Raw genomic sequence first — 17,523 nt, forward strand, 5'->3', positions numbered from 1 at the left:
AGGAAAGTTGGACATGACCCAATACTGCTAATGAGGAGTATGATTAACCCAACCACTTTTAAAGTCCAAACAAGGAAATAAAAATAGGCCTATTTTTACAAATAGTCCTTTAAATACTAGCTGCATTAAATCTTTGGAGCACTCACACCCATATCTCTCCAGCATAAAATTTCATTTTGCCTATGCCTTATTTTCCAGACTTAGAAAATATAGATAATAATGCTACTGTTCTGATGATGTTGTTTGAAATTAAAAAATAAAATATATGTAAAGCATTCAGAATAGTGTACAGTATGTAGTAACCACTCAATAAGTGTTGGATGTTATAGCTCTTATTGTATTATTGTTACTATGTCACATCACTTGAGCAAAGGTAGAGAAAAAACTGAGGAATTCCTTCTAAAGTTCACTTTGCTATTTATTAGAAACTTGGAGGAAAAACTGATTTTCTCCTAGGAACTTTAAATCAAAAGGAATACTTGGTGATGATAAATGCCAATTAGAAAATAAAGTGAATGGCAAGAAAGGTTGTGGACCAGATTCTTTTCACTAAGGCTAAGAATCAGCTGATTGCTCAAGCAAAAAAAAAGGATACATCCTAGAGACAATAAAAAGATCAGTGGTTGTTAAGGATTGGAGGGGGCTTGAATAGGTGGAGCACAAAGGGCAGTGAAACTATATTATAATGGTGAATACATGTCATTGTACATTTGCCCAAGCTCCTAGAATGTTCAACAGCAAGACTGAACCCTAATGTAAATTCTGGACTTTGGATAATACCGATGCATCAATGCTGGTTCATCACTTGTAACAAATGTTCCGTGCTGGTGCTGAGTGTTGATAATGGAAGACTCTGTGTGTGTGTGTGTGTGTGTGTGTGTGTGTCTGTGTGTGTGTGTGTGTGTCTGTGTGTGTTGGTGGGGGCGGTTGTCAGGATGCTATGGGAACTCTCTGTACTTTCCACCAATTTTGGTGTGAGCCTAAAACTGCTCTAAAAAATAAAGTCTATTTTAAAAGATTCTATAAAATAATTTTTAATTAAAAAAAATGGAGTTCCTGTCATGGCTTAGCAGGTTAAGAATCCCACTATATCCATGGGGATGAGGGTTCAATCCCTGGCCCAACTCAGTGGGTTAAGGATCTGGCATTGCAGTGAACTGTAGTGTAGGTTGCAGACATGGCTCAGATCCTGCATTGATTGCTGTGGCTGTGGCATAGGCCAGCAGCTGCAGCTCCAATTCGATCCCTAGCCTGGGAACTTCCATATGCCATGGGTGTGGTCCTAAAACATATATATATGTATCTTCCCAGCTTCATCCCAGACCTACCAAGTCAAAAGGAGCTTGGAAATCTTTATTTATAACAAGAGGAAAACACAATTCTGGTTTGGGGAACTGCACTGAGCTAAGGCCACATTTCTTTGAAATCCATGGAGACAAGACACTCTACTTATGTTTTGGCTCTCCAGCTGACCTCATTTATTATGATTCTGTAAAAGCAAATGCCTGCCACCCCAACATCAGGTCTTCCCTAGTTTCCAGCTACATCCTTTTGGACCCATCTTTCATTTTCTATGGCCAATCAGTCACAAACCCTGTTAAGCTTTACTTTCAAATTTTTGTTTGTGCCTTCCTATTCTCAATCATTATAATCTTACTAAAGTATCATGTTCCTAGAAGGGACTACCCAAAATATTCCATGGGCTTCCCCACCTATTCAGAAGTAAAAGGATAATTCATACCTGGTCCTCTTTCTCCTCCTTGGCCCTGGGTAACTTTTGCTCATGCCCTTCTCCTAATCAAAACTGCCCTTTCTCCTTCACTCTGGCTCTCCAAATATTATTGATGCTTTTCTTTCCAGCCACATAGCCATTTCATTTCTCTGAAATCTATAAAATTCTTTGTTGTTTTACACCTTTTTTTTTTGTATTTTATCTTAACTGTTTTATGCCATGTTCTAGTGTGCAGGTCAGTGAAACTTCTGAAGGACATTTATCCTCTTAAATGAATGGATGAATTTATCAAATAGTACCCTATCTGGGTGAAGTATATATTCTCTTTGAAAAAGAAAGCTTAAGTAGTCTGGCCCATGAATGCTGAAGGCTATTAGAACGTAAGACCAATTCTAGACATTTTCTTTATTTTTCTTAGCTTTTCTCCATAAAGTTGTACTATGAAATGGCCTTTTGTTCTTTTGCTTTCAGTCAAATACCAATTCACTGCAAATGCCCATTCAAGGAAATAATAGCATGTCCCTTCAGACAGTGACTGTTGGAATATAGAGACTGACAAAGGATTTTGTACTGTTTCCAACAGTAAGAGGCTCCATGGGAGGAGGTAGTTTGGTGACTTCAAAAACTGCAATTTAGGAGATATTTCAATGATTTGGAAAACTGAGATGGGATATTTTAAAATTAGAACTTTCCTGGAAAACCTAGAATGGTCTCCACCATACTCTTTGATGACTCACACTGTACTACAATTATGGTGGACACAAAAGTACAAGACATGCGATTTTTGAAGTCGCCCATGCTATTGGGGCGTTTACAGTATTATTGGGAAGATAAGACTTTCATAAAGAAAATAATTATAGGGATTTTAATAAACAACACTAAAGAAAATAAAATCCTATAATAATTTTCACCAACAGGATGTGCCACTGTTTTGCATACAGTATTTCAGATCCTCACCAACCATTTGATGGGATATTATCATCTTCATATTGGAGATGAGAAAATGAAGCTTGGAGAAGCTGAGTGACAGGCCCAAGGCCACACAGTTGGTAATCTGTGGCGGGGGGATTTGAACCCACATTCTGTCAGGCTCCAAAGGCTGTATTCTTTCCATTCTGGTATCCATTCATCCTTTCTTATTCTGTACATAGCAGATCTGCAAAGCGATGGTAAACTTATTATTGTTCCTAATTTAAAACATCTGTATAAAGAACCAAGAGTGATGGAAGTATAAGGTTTTTCCCTCTTTTCAAAATTATCTTTAAATCTGCTATAATATTTTACATGTAAAAGAAGGAAACAGGGACACTAAAGACAGAATATGTTATGTTTGAACCACCCACTACTTTGCTGGCTCTCATTTAATTACTTTGTTTCTTTTCTCTTTCAGGTGATTACATGGAACTAAAAAGATGAATAAAAATAAACTGATTCATGATTTCCTGGAAGTAGTTTCAAGAGGTGATGTGAAACTCATCTGTGACCATATTAGTAAAGTCCATTCCATCCTCGGAAACCTTAACTTTCAGCATCCAAAGACTGGGAATACACCTCTCATTACTGCAGCAGCAGAAAATCTAACAGAGGTAACTTGTGGTGTCTGAGACCCACGGGTAGTCTTCTAAGCTAAGGATTCCAAGAATGAGATGGTTAGGAACAGCACAATCACCTACCTTCATGAAAGAATGCCTCAGGGCACAGAGCAGGGGTGTGTAGTAGGAGTGGGGTGGGGATGGTGGGATGGGGACTGGTGGGAGGGAGCACTAGGAAACCTAAATAATCCAGACATCACCATCTTTTTTCATTCCTTCACTCAGTCAAGAGACATTCCCGATATACCCAAAGAAATATATTAGACTTCATGTTGGATACGATGGTGAATCAAACACAGATGTCACTCCTGAGGATCTTGTAGTCTAGTGGGACCACATCATGGAGCCTGAGTTTTTTCCTCCTTTTCCTCCCCACCCCTAGCCCCATCAGTATTTGGAAATTCGTTCCCTGTTCTAACAGATGCACATAATCCTGAAAGTAGGGAAAGAGGAGTAAATATGTAATAAAAGACCTAAAAAGTCAAAAGATTGTCCTCTTTGTTCTAGTTATCTATCCTGCTAAAGTGCCTGACACATCTGGGTGTTGGGTGTTTGGGTTTTTTTTTTTTTTTTTGGGAGGGGGGGACTGCACCTATGGCATGCAGAAGTTCCTGGACCAAGGATTGAACCTGTGCCACAGCAGTGACAACTCCAAGTCCTTAACCACTAGGCCACTGGGGAACTCTAGGATATTTAATAAATATTTATTGGAGTTCCTATCATGGTTAATGAACATGACTAGTATCCATGAGGATGCAGGTTCAATTCCTGGCCTCGCTCAGTGGGTCAGGGATCTGGTGTTGCAGGGAGCTATGATGTAGGTTGAATATACAGCTTGGACCCCACATTGCTGTGGCTGTGGTGTAGACTGGCAGCTGTAACTCCAATTTCACCCTTAGCCTGGGAACATCCACATGCCTCGGGTTAGGCCCTAAAAAGCAAAATAAATAAATAAATATTTATGTATTTATTTTATTTATTAAATAGATAAACTAATGAATACGTACTTCATTTGGGTCTTTTGATCACTTATAGCATTTTGTGTGGGGACTTAAAGTATCCTTTTAAAGAACAGGTGAAAAAAAAGAATGCAAGTGATAGCAATATGAGCACTTGGAATTGGGAAGGAGCAGCAAAGAGGAGGCTGCAAAGGAAATAGAAAAGGGCTTAGAATGGGAAACTGGGTGAAAAACACAAATTTCACCCAAATGCATCCCTGAGTGCCTCTATAAGTTCTTAGGAGGCTGAAGGCAAGTAGACCCTCAGCCCTGATTGGCCACTTTTGCTTCCTCATTTAGCCTCTCTCTTGATTATAGTCTTAGCACTGTTTCTATTTTGACTCCTTTCTATTAACACTTTTTTTTTTGTCTTTTTAGGGCCACACTCATGGCATATGAAAGTTCCCAGGCTAGGGGTGGAATTGGAGCTGTAGCTGTTGGCCTACACCGGATGCTAGTCAGGTTCGTTATTGCTGAGCCATTATGGGAACTCCATACTAACGCTTTTTAAACAAATTATAAAACATAGCATATATGGTTTTTTTAAAGGCTCATGTGGAGTTACTGCTGTGGTGCAGTAGGTTAAGGATCCAACTGCAGTGGCTTGGGTTGCTTGCAGAAGCAAGGGTTTGATCGCCAGCCCTGCACAGTGGGTTAAATGATTCAGCATTGCCGCAGCTGTGGCATGGGTTGTAGCTGCAGCTAGGACTCATTTCCTGGCCTGGGAACTTCCATATGTCTTGGGTGCTGCCAAAAGAAAGGAAAAGAAGAGAAAAGAAAAGAAAAGAAAAGAAAAGAAAAGAAAAGAAAAGAAAAGAAAAGAAAAGAAAAGAAAAAGGATCCCATATGCATAACTCAAATAAAAATAATGACACTAGCACCTATGTATTTACCATCCAAGCCAAAAATTAGAGTATTACAGTGCTTCAAAAGCCCTCTAAAGCTCATCCTGGATTGTGTCCCCCACCCTTCATAATTATAATCTTGAATTTGGGGGATACACACTTAATACTCTTATACATTTAGAGGTAGAAGCCACAACAATAATAGTACATTGAATGGTCCAAAAGGCCAATCCCATTAGCTCTCCTTCCCCACTGTGAATCTTGCCCAAACCTCATTAGCTGAATTCAGATGACCACTTCCCCCAAGGGACTGGGCAGAGTGATGACTTGAAAAATCTGAATCCAAAGGAATCATAGAAGTTTGAATCTCTCCTCTCCCCAAAGCTCACCAACACACTCATGTGGGTGGTTACAAACTCAGTTCCCTTTGAAGATAGGGCAGCTGAGGTTGAGGTATAGGGGGAAGGGAGGGGTATATAAAAGAGAGTGATTCCAGATCAGTAAGAAAGATATGCATACATTTGGTTTCCAGAAGCATGTTGCTCAACTAAATGATCTCCCAGTGTTTTTGGTTCATACAAAGCCCTAGATGAGGTGGCCAGGTCATTATTAGTGATACCATCCATTTCGTCTTCAGGAATCCCTTGACTCAATGGCTGCAGCCACATTGCTTTCTGACTGAAGCTGGGGTTTGAAGCCTTTGGTTAACTCAGGCTTAACTTTTATAGCAGGACTTTTTTTTTCTTTTAGGATTCTTTTTTTTTTTTTTTTTTCCTATTTCTTGGGCCGCTCCCGCGGCATATGGAGGTTCCCAGGCTAGGGGTCGAATCGGAGCTGTAGCCACCGGCCTACGCCAGAGCCACAGCAACGCAGGATCCGAGCCGCGTCTGCAACCTACACCACAGCTCACGGCAACGCCGGATCATTAACCCACTGAGCAAGGGCAGGGACCGAACCCGCAACCTCATGGTTCCTAGTCGGATTCGTTAACCACTGCGCCACGACGGGAACTCCCTGAAGGAGTTCTTGTGTGGCTCAGCAGGAATGAACCCGACTAATATCCATGAGGACTTGGGTTCTATCCATGGCTTTGCTCAGTGGGTTAAGGATCCAATGTTACTGCGAGGTGCAGTTAAGGTTGCAAACTCAGCTTGGATCCCATGTTGCTGTGGCTCCGATTCAACCCCTAGCCTGGGAACTTGCAAATGCTGTGGATGTAGCCCTAAAATAAATAAATAAATAAATCCCACTGAAAAAAATCCTGAGACCATCATGGATCTAAGGTTGTCAGCAGGAAGGGCTGAGCTGTAAGGTAATTATTATCACTCTTCCTTAACAAACATGGTGCCTCCATATCCCAAATGAATAAACGAAAGTTCAAAGTTTGCCTGGTTGTTATACATATCAGTCATGAATTTTCCTCCTTTCATGTTTAGTGAAGAAATGCACCTATGTAACTGTTGTCCAAAGGCAGAAGAATCTTTTGCCTGCCTGGGACAAATCTCAGCATTTTTCTTATAGTGGCATGGACCTGAGGCTGATTGACAGATTGGGGGGGAAGATAACACCCACAGAAGAGTTATTAAAAATCAGAGAACAGTTGATTTTGAACTTATTTCCTGTACTTAGCCTTGTAATGACCTCCCAGTTTCTTTCTTTCTTTGATTTTTTTTTTTGTCTTTTTGTCTTTTTGCCTTTTCTAGGGCCGCTCTCCGAGGCATATGGAGGTTCCCAAGCTAGGGGTTCAATCAGAGCTGTGGCCGCCGACCTACACCAGAGCAACAGCAATGCCAGATCCGAGCCGCATCTGCGACCTACAACCACAGCTCATGGCAATGCTGGATACTTAACCCACTGAGCAAGGCCAGGGATCGAACCCTCAACCTCATGTTTCCTAGTTGGATTTGTTAACCACCACACCACCATGGGAATTCCCTTCCCAGTTTCTTAAATTGCCATTTGTAGTCAATTAAGTGGAGGATCATTTATTGCTCAATTGATCAGGCATTTGGTCAACATATTGATAACATTTCCCATGACATTTCCTTGAATCCCATTAATTCATCTTTGAAGCCCTCATTCTTCCTCTCTCATTCACTCATCATCTAATCTTTTGCAAAAATTCTCAACTGTGAAGCATCTCAGATTTTTCCTTACTTGCAAGCTAATAAGTTAGCCTGCCACAGTTTCAGAGTCTAGCAGAAGACACAAGATTCCTGGGTCAGAGAAAATGGCAGTTTGTTATTCACAATAGTTATAGCCAAGGCATCATCATTTACTTTGTTTCCCTGATCTCCAGTTTCCACAGGGCAACATGCAGGGATGATACTTGCACTGAGCTTAGCAAATGTGAATCTTTTATCATGGACAGTAAGTATGTCTTTCCAATTTCCAGAGGAAGACACTATCTCTAGCTTCCAAGGTTTTTCACTATACAATTATCTTTGAAAACAGTCTAGAACAAAAGCAGTCAGTGCTTCTGCTCGCAAGACCTACATAAACCCCAATTTTTGGAGTTTCTGGGGAATTTTCTTTCAACAGTCTCTTTAAGGAATATCTCCTGGTCAATCCTCACTGCCTTCCCTTCCTCATGTCTTCAAACCACTGCAGTCTGGCATCTTTTCCTACCATTCCATTGAAACTTCCCTTGACAACATAACCTAAAACGTTGTTGATAACTGTCAGCTCTTAGCAGCACTAGAAACCAATTTTTCTTGAAATGCTTTCTTCTATTTTCCTCCTCACCTCTCTCGCAACATCTTAGTCTCATTTATGGATTCTTCCTTGTTATCCATTAAATATTGGCGTTCCTCAATAATGTGTTAATTGTGTAACTCAGCCCACATCACTCACCCAACTATACCTCCACTTCCATGTCACAGACATCCCAAACACAGCACATCCAATTTGTCTTCATTATTTTTCTTTCCAAATCTAATCCTCCCGAGGAATACCTGCATCAGTGTTTTCCGTTTTATTAAATAGAATCACCATCTATTTGCCTTAAATCATTCATTCACTCATTCACAAAATATTTTTTCGCATGATAAGATCTCTTGACCTTATTAATTTACATTCTAATAAAGGTGAAAGACAACAAGTAAGGAAAAAAAATACTTACTTAGATTACAAATTGATATTAATGCTTTGAAGTAACCAATAGAGTGAATCCTCTTTTGTTAAGGTGGTCAGAAAAGTCTTCACTGATGTGATTACATTTATACTAAGACTAAAACAGTGATAAGGGGTGACATTTGAAGAGCAGTTGGGGTAGAGGGAATAACAGAGACAAAGGCTCTTGGTTAGGAAAACTTGCATATTTGAGTTATAGAAAGGTTGACTAGAGCTTGCAGAAGGAGGGCAAACAGTGGCACAAGATGGGGCTGGAAAGGAAGGCAGGGGCCAGCTCTTTCAGGTCCACAAAAAAATGTGAAGGAATTTTTTTAAAAGTCTTTTTAGGACCACACCTGCAGCATATGGAAATTCCCGGGCTAGGGGTTGAATTGGAAGTATGACTGTTGGCCTACACCACAGCCACAGTAACACTGGATCCAAGCCTGAGCCCCATCTTGATCTACACTGCATCTTGTAGCAATGCTGGATCCTTAACCCACTGAGCCACAGTAGGAACTCCTAAACAATTTTTTTTAATTGAAGTATAGTTAATTTGCATTGTGTGTTATTTTCGCAAGTACAGCAGTTTCAGTTTTATATATATATATATATATCCATAAAGAATATATATACTATATTCTTGTTCAGATTCACAAAGTATTCTTTAAAACCAGCTTTATTGAGATATAATTCACATACCAAACAATTCAGCCATTTAAAGTATGCAATTCAATGTATTTTTCAGTACACTCATGTGAATTTTAAAATATTTATATCACCTCACAAAGAACTCCCTTGGGATTTCCTTGGTGGCTCAGTGGGTTAAGGATCTAGTGGTATTGACACAGCTGTGGCATGGGTTGGATCTTCGCCTTAGGAACTTCAGTATGCCGTGGGTGCAGCCAAAAAAAAAAAAGATAAAAACCTCATAAACTTCAACTGTCACTCCCTCTCCTTCCTCCCTAAGCAACCACTGATCTACTGTCTGTATAGATTTTTCATATGAGTGGAATCATACAGTATATGGCTTCTTTCACTAAGCAGAAAGTTTTCGAGGTTCTTCCTTGTCATAGCATGAATCAGTACTTCATTTCTTTTTATAGCTCAAAATTTTCCCATTATATGGATATACCACTTTTAATTTATCCAGTTGTCCATTGATGGAAATTTAGGTTATTTCCATGTTTTTGGTTACTGTGACTAATGCTGCTGTAAACATTTGTGTACAAGTTTTTGTGTGGTCATATATTTTCATTTCTCTTTCATTTGACTCCTAGAATTCTTAGGAGTGGAAAAATTGGGCCATATAGTAACTCTATGTTTAATCATATGAGGAACTGCCAGACTATTTTTCAAAGTGGCTGCATAGCAGTTCCCATAGTGGCTCAGTAGTAACAAACCTGACTAATGTCCATGAGTATTCGGGTTCAATTCCTGCCCTTGCTCAGTGGGTTAAGGATCCAGCATTGCCATGAGCTGTGGTAGAGTCTGCAGACTCAGCTCAGACCTAGCATCACTATGAGTGTGGAAAAGGCCAGCAGCTGCAACTCCAATTCGACCCCTAACCTGGGAATTTCCATATGTTGCAGGTGCGGCCCTCAAAAGAAAAAAACAAAAACAAAGGCAAACAAACAAACAAAAACCAAAGTGGCTGCACATTTACGGTGGTGTGTATAAGGGTTCATCTTTGTTAAAACTTACTGCTATCTGATTATTTATTTATTTATTGTCTTTTTAGAGCCACACCTGTGGCATATGGAAGTTCCCAGGCTACCGGTCAAATCAGAGCTGCAGCTGCTGGCCTATAAAACAGCCACAACAATGTGGGATCTGAACCACGTCTGTGACCTGCACCACAGCTCACGGCAACACCAGATCCTTAACCCACTGAGCGAGGCCAGAGATCAAACCTGCGTCCTCATGGTTACAGGCCCAATTCATTACTGCCGAGCCATGAAGGGAACTTCCACTATCTGACTTTTTAGATTTATTTTATTGAAGTATAGTTGATTTGCAATGTTGTGTTAGTTTATGCTGTACACCAAAGTGATTAATTTATATATATATGTATAATATATGTACACACATAAATATTCTTTTCATTATGGTTTATTACAGAATATTGAATATAGTTCCCTGTGCTATACAGTAGGACCTTGTTTATCCATTCTATGTATACTAGTTTGCATTTGCTAATCCCAAATTCCCAATCACACCCCACCCACTGCCTCCACCACCCCATGGCAACCAAAAGTCTGTTCTCTATTGACTTTTTTTTTGTCTTTTGTCTTTTTTGTTGTTGTTGTTGTTGTTGTTGTTGTTGCTATTTCTTGGGCTGCTCCCGCGGCATATGGAGGTTCCCAGGCTAGGGGTTGAATCGGAGCTGTAGCCACCGGCCTACGCCAGAGCCACAGCAACGCGGGATCCGAGCCGCGTCTGCAACCTACACCACAGCTCATGGCAACGCCGGATCGTTAACCCACTGAGCAAGGGCAGGGACCGAACCTGCAACCTCATGGTTCCTAGTCGGATTCGTTAACCACTGCACCACGACGGGAACTCCTCCTCTATTGACTTTTTAATTCCAATCGTTGTAATGGGTTTTGTGCAAAAGTATTTGGAAATGGGAAGACCTATTAGAAGGCAGTTGCATTGTTTCAGGCAAGAGATCATGGATAGTGGGGAAGATAGTACAAAAGTGGACTGAAGTCAGAAACCTGGCAGTTATCCTTAACTTCTGGCTCACCCTCAGCTCCCACATCTAATCTACTTCCTAAATGTCCAAGATTATGCCCTCAGCCTCTCCATTTCCACAGCCACTTCCATTATTTGGTCACCATCATCTCTCCATGAGGCTATTGCAATAATCTCATTGGTCTCCCAACTTCCACTCTCACCCACATCAATCAATTTCAGCAACAAGAGTAATTGAATATTTGAAAATATTGATCTGATCATGTCTTTCCCTGTTTAAATCTTTCACTGCCTCCTCCTTACCCTGAAGATATAACTCCAATTTTTAAAAGAGGTTGGTTGGCAAGACCTTTTGGGATTTAGCTACTGCTGACTTCTCCACCACATTTCCTACCTCTCCTTCCCCTACCCTGAGCTCCAGCCATGCCTAACTCCTTCCAGAGTTTTGAATGTTATCTGGCCTCTTATCCACTGTATTAGACAGCTCAGGCTTCCATAATAAATATATCATAGCTCAAGTGGCTTAAAGAATAGAAATTAATTTTTTCATGGTTCTGGAGGCTGGGAAGTCCAAGACCAAGGTTCTGGCTGATTTAATTTGTGGAGAGACATCTCTTTCCAACTTACAGATGGCTGTCTTCTCTCTGTGTCCCCACTTGGCAGAGAGAGAAAGCAAGTTCTCTGGTGTCTCTTCTTATAAGGACACCAATCCTATCAAATCAGGGCCCCATCCTTATAACCTCATTTAAGCTTATTACTTTCTAGAGGCTCTCTCTCCAAACACAGTCACATCGGCATTTGGACCTTCAACATACAAATTTTAAGGAGACATTAGTTAGTGCATAGCATCCACACTACTTTGTTCACACTATATTCTTTTTTTGAAATAATCTTTCTCCCAGTCTTTGCCTGGGAAATGTAGTCTGATTCCTCAGTTCTCAGCTTAGGCATCACTTTCTCCAAGAAATCTTCCTGGACCCTACAAGAAACTTAATAGATTTTTTCTAAGTGTTTCCATCAGCTTCCTGTATTCACATCTTCATTGCATTTATTACACTGGGTTGCAATTGCCTTTTTATCTCTTTCTTACTAAATTGTAAATGCCTTAAAGGCTGTCTACCTGCTTATTCATTGTTGGAGTCTCGGCACTGAGGACTGTTCTCAACACACACTAGTCACTCAATCCACATTTGCTGAAAAAAATTACACCTTTACCTTTTTCTTTTTCTTTTATTTCTTTTTCTTTTCTCTGTCTTCTTTCTTTCTTTCTTTCTTTCTTTCTTTCTTTCTTTCTTTCTTTCTTTCTTTCTTTCTTTCTTTCTTTCTTTCTTTCTTTTTGGCTTTTTTAGGGCCACACATGTGGCATATGGAAGTTCCCAGGCTAGGGGTCAAATCAGAGCTGCAGCTGCCAGGCCTACACCACAGCCACAGCCACACCAGATCCGAGACACATCTGCAAGCTACATCACAGCTTATGCCAACACTGGATCATTAACCCACTGAGCAAGGCCAGGGATCGAGCCCACATCATCATGGATACTAGACAGGTTCATTACCGCTGAACCACAATGGGAACCCTGCCTTTACTTTTTTGAATACAGTTTATTCTCTCCTTAAAAATACTGTGGCAATACTTGCAACATTCAAGAGTCTGTAAGCCTGAATTTGGGGTTTTATATCCTAAATAATAGATGATACTAATAGGAAGACTTAAAGGATTTATGTGGGTTTAACATAAAATATTCACAGACCTCTAGTTTAAAAAAAAAAAAGGTATCCCTGAAGTATCCATATTATGAGATTTTTGTTTCCCAAATTTTAAAAAGGCACCTAGTAGTCACCTGAATTCAAATCAATCCTTCATTTTTATGCCTCTCTTACTCTCCTTTCCTATATCATGAATTAGAGTTGCACCCAGCTAAGTTTTCTACCCAACCCATAAGGCACTATTGTTTCTCAAAAATGCTAAATAAGAATGCTGTTGTGTTGTAGGTTGTTGGATTTCTTCTGGAAAAGGGAGCAGATATCACCCTTTGCAATTACAGCAATAAAACCGCAGTCCATGTGGCTAAAAGTGATGTTCAGAGGCAACTCCTGGCCATGAGTGGAATCCAGGCTCCCCAAATGCAACTTCTACGAAGTTCGTGGCAAGGCGATCTTGAACAACTTCAACACTTGCTGGTCAGTTAAACTGATGTTTGCTTCTGCCTTTGGGTAGATGAGTGGGTGGGGGTGGGGTGAGAAGGGCACAGACTACATACAACTCCTTTAAAGAAGAAGTTCTTTTCCAGAGCAGTCCAAGAAAGTTTCAGGCAGGAAATCTGAGAGAAAAAAGGGTCAAATGGGAGAGCGGGGTGGAAAACAAGATAATAAAAGAACATAGCAGCAGCCTATTTACACCTCCCTCCAGCTAGATACTAGGAGAAGTCATGCAGCACTGCTGGGAAATGATGTGCTCCCATGGATGCCCCTGGAGAACCACTGTCAACTTGCTCAGAAGAGTTCCCTTGACATCATTGCCATTTGTACAATTGCTGTTTAGATCCCTGTGGACCATTTGCAGTTATTATCGTTATCCTGAAAAGGGAATCAGAGAGCCTGTGTTTTGCGTAATATTTAGTGGTGACTAAAGAAGAGTATACATTTTTAAACGCTGTCTTTTCAGAGTATTGATCTTCTGGTTTAGATTTTCTGCCCAGATACTCTTTTCCAAAGTAAGTTGTAAAACTACATCATAATCGAAGACATTAATTATTGGTGAACAGCAACTGCCTACTCTCGGCATTTACCTTTGGAGATATTGTCAGATCACATGACTTTCAACTGAAAGAAAAATCAATTGCTGCTAGGAAACAGTTTCTTCCATTCCCTTATGCTAGAAATTCAAACAGATAAAGAAAAAGTAAAAGATATTCTGGTCACCTAGAGTTCAAGGAAATATACAACATAATCCAAAGGACTCAAGTTCTTTCGTTGTACTAAACAATAGTCTAAAATTGCCATACATTATAAACTGAGCTTAGACATATTTTTGGAAGCCATTAAATTTTATTTTAATGGCATTTTCAGCAGTTGCTATAATTCAGTGTCTGTTTTCACAACCACATTTTTCACTTCTAAAGATAAGCAGCCATATTTTTGAAAAAACTGGTATCTGTACCTAGATCCAGAGCTTAATCCACAGACGCTGAGTTAATGTGCTATTGTAAGACTATTCTCAGCTCAAAACTTTCATGTTGGTTCTAACTAATAATAAACATTGATAGAAGAGGTGGTTTCTTTCCAGAGACTGAAAAAAAAATACTAACTAATTAATTCCCACAGCACCCCTCTGAGGTAATATCATTATCTCTAGTTTGTCCCTGGAGAAACTGAGATAGAGACACTGATTGTATTGACACAGCATAAAGTGAAATAGAGATGGAAATTCATGAGTTACTTAGGTCTATAAAATAAATAGTTTTGATAATTTGGTCTTCCAGTAGCTTATCAGTCCTGAATTATCCAAATTAAATTTTACTTTCATTAAAACAACAAATAACATCTATAGGTCCACCTCTCTTTGACTATATAAATACTGTTGAATAAGCTGTCTTATTACTCTAAACCATTCATTCATTCCACAAATATTTATTAAGCCTGTATCAAATACTTTGCTCTGTGCTTTTCATAGTCTATCTCCAATCATCAAAACAACCCTGCAAGGAAGATATTGTTATTCCCTCTTTGCAGCTAAAGACCCTGAAATTCAGTGAATAAGGTTGCCCGATTTTGCAAATGAAAATACCCTTATTTAAATTTGAATTTCAGATAAATACCAAATAAATTTTTAGTATGATTATGTCCCATGTGGAAATGATTCATTATTTAACTAGATGTCCCTTATATTATCAGGGCAATTTTATCAACTTTTAGAGTGTCCTTGATATAACCCTGTCAGGGGTTAAATAATCAGTTAAGAAGTTAAAATTCAAACACGGACTTATCTGAGTCTCAGGCCTGTGTTCTTTCAATTCATCAGCTCCCTCTCAAGACATTGAGGAAGAATATCTTGAAGTTAAAATGAGAATTTGGCCAAGCAATGAAAATGCAAAGATTAGTATTAATAGTCATGCAGTAAAGACATAACAGAATTAAAGCTTCATGTTTTTAAAAGGCATCCGAAGAGCTCCTAGATATAAATTTCCCGAACCAACATGGCTTGACTCCTCTGATGCTGGCTGTGAGAGATGTGGATCTGTTTGAGAGTCTTGATATGTTCACCCTCTACAGACCTGCAGAAGTTCTGTCTGAGCTTCTCAGGCATCACGCGTGAGTACAAGTGCTCAGTCAGCACCTGTGGGAGGGTGTCTCTGCCTGTGTTACTTTCAAAGTCATTCGCAAACTTAGATATATAGATTGCTTTATATATATATATATATATACACACACACACATACATATATACACACATATATAATACATATTAAATTCTTTTTTTTTTTTTTTTAGGGCTGCACCAGGACATATGGAGGTTCCCAGGCTAGGGGTCAAACCAGAGGTACACCTGCTGGCCTACAGCACAGCCACAGCAATGTGAGATCCGAACCATGTCTGTGAACTACACCAAAGCTCCAGGCAAGGCCAGATCTTTGACCGCTTAGCGAGGCCAGGAATCAAACCCGAATCCTCATGGATACTAGTCGGATTCATTTCTACTGCACCACAATGGGAACTCCTTAAATTCTTTTTTTTTTTATTTTGTCCTTTTTTGCCTTTTCTAGGGCCACTAGAGCGGCACATGGAGGTTCCCAGGCTAGGGGTCAAATCGGAGCTGTAGCCACTGGCCTACGCCAGAGCCACAGCAACGCGGGATCCAAGCCGCATCTGTGACCTACACCACAGCTCACGGCAACGCCGGATCCTTAACCTACTGAGCAAGGCCAGGGATCGAACCCGCAATCTCATGGTTCCTAGTTGGATTTGTTAACCACTGCGCCACGACAGGAACTCCTTAAATTCTTTATATATAAAAATACATAATGTATATAAGTGCCTTATATGTAACATATAATGTATATATAAATGTCTTACATATGTATTATATATATTGTGCCTTATATCTAAAATACATAAAGAATGTACATATATGAAATGCATATGCATGTTCATAAAAGGGACTTTGCAGCCGCAAAGTGATGTACAGATGTTAGAGGTTACTATCTATTATTCTTATGATATTGGCCCTTTGTTTTATTGTTTAAATACTTAACTGTCTTGGTTGTTCCTGGGAATGTCAAATAATTCTTGAATATGTAACTCCCTACTCCCAAAATGTTACTGATAATTTCGGAAAGCATTGTCAATTATCAAAAACAATTTATAGTAGTGATTCCCAGTTATCTAAAAATTACATGACAGCATGCTCTTTTGGAAAGGGGGAAGTAAACAAATAACTTTTTTTTTTAAAAAAAAAAAAGAGGGTTAATTAGCAGTCTTTCATGTCAGAATCTCAATTTCCTAATGCTATTTGTTACCTATTTATCTTGTCATAAACTAAAAAGAGATGGCCAAAGCTCTCAGAATTTCATATGAATTTTTTGGGGGGAATAAAAAAGGAAGAGGGAACTTCCAGAACATATAGTCAAGAAGGTGACCTATTGTACAAGAATCAGTTAGTATAATAAGATGAAGATGGAAGTCTGAAAGTACCTCAGACTTTAGTGTTAAGCAACAGCTGAGGAGAGTGTTAAAAATGAAGATTACTGGACATCACCCCAGAATGGTGTTCAGTAGGCTTGGAGTGGGGTTCAGAATACAGGAGATCAAAGGACACCACCTGCAGAAACATTAATCAAGGCAGACGAGCAAACTGCAGTTCCAATGATTTATACGACTTGCTCAAGACCACATGTTAAGGTAGTGGCAGTCCTTTGATCCTATGTTAATTCTTTTGAATCATGACATTTGAAGGAGAAAAGACCATAACAATATTGTTGCAGATCATAAAACATTACTCTGTCCCATGGAAATAAAGAGCTTCAATTCAAAAGTGTTAGGTTGGAGACTGTGATCAAAGAACGTGACTAGTGAAGCAAGTTTAGTCATTTGTTTTCCTCACAACAATCTGCTAATAGAGTTATCATTTATCCTCTGAACCTCTCTGAGCTGATGTCTAATTCTAGGATTCAGCACAGAACAGAGAGGAGATTTGTGCTGATTCGGAAGAGCCTTAAGATCAGCCAGTTGGGCTTAACAATCACAGGGCGAGGCAGAAGGAATGAAAAAAAAATCACAGAAACAAATTTTATAAGATCACTCCGCTCAACCAAGAGCCTGCGAAATAAGCATATCGGTTTACTTTCAATGTGAGATTCTATGCCATTCCACTGTTTTGAATAAGAGCTACCTGTTAGCACGAAGGAAAATAAAAATAAAAAGCAGTTAGTGAAACCATTAGAAAGAAAAAACCAATCAAGCCAGCTATTTGGGATGATAAGACAACAGTTTATCAAAATATTTTTATCTTTACATGATATATGCATTATCAAATAATTATGAGATTTCTT

At 39.5% G+C, this 17,523-nt stretch overlaps 1 protein-coding gene across 1 annotated transcript in view; it reads left to right on the top strand.

Annotated features, from left to right (window-relative positions):
- The first annotated feature begins 3,132 nt into the window (after positions 1–3,132).
- The window catches only part of MAP3K19 (mitogen-activated protein kinase kinase kinase 19), a 55,545-nt gene continuing 41,154 nt past the window's right edge, over positions 3,133–17,523 (top strand). The window contains exons 1-3 of the mRNA XM_047772060.1: positions 3,133–3,318; positions 12,968–13,156; positions 15,132–15,286. Of these exons, the coding sequence (XP_047628016.1) occupies positions 3,145–3,318; positions 12,968–13,156; positions 15,132–15,286 (518 nt within the window). The 5' untranslated portion in view covers positions 3,133–3,144. The remainder of the gene's footprint in view (positions 3,319–12,967; positions 13,157–15,131; positions 15,287–17,523) is intronic.

This window comes from Phacochoerus africanus, chromosome 3, assembly GCF_016906955.1.
Source record: "Phacochoerus africanus isolate WHEZ1 chromosome 3, ROS_Pafr_v1, whole genome shotgun sequence".
NCBI classification, from domain to species: Eukaryota; Metazoa; Chordata; class Mammalia; order Artiodactyla; family Suidae; genus Phacochoerus; species Phacochoerus africanus.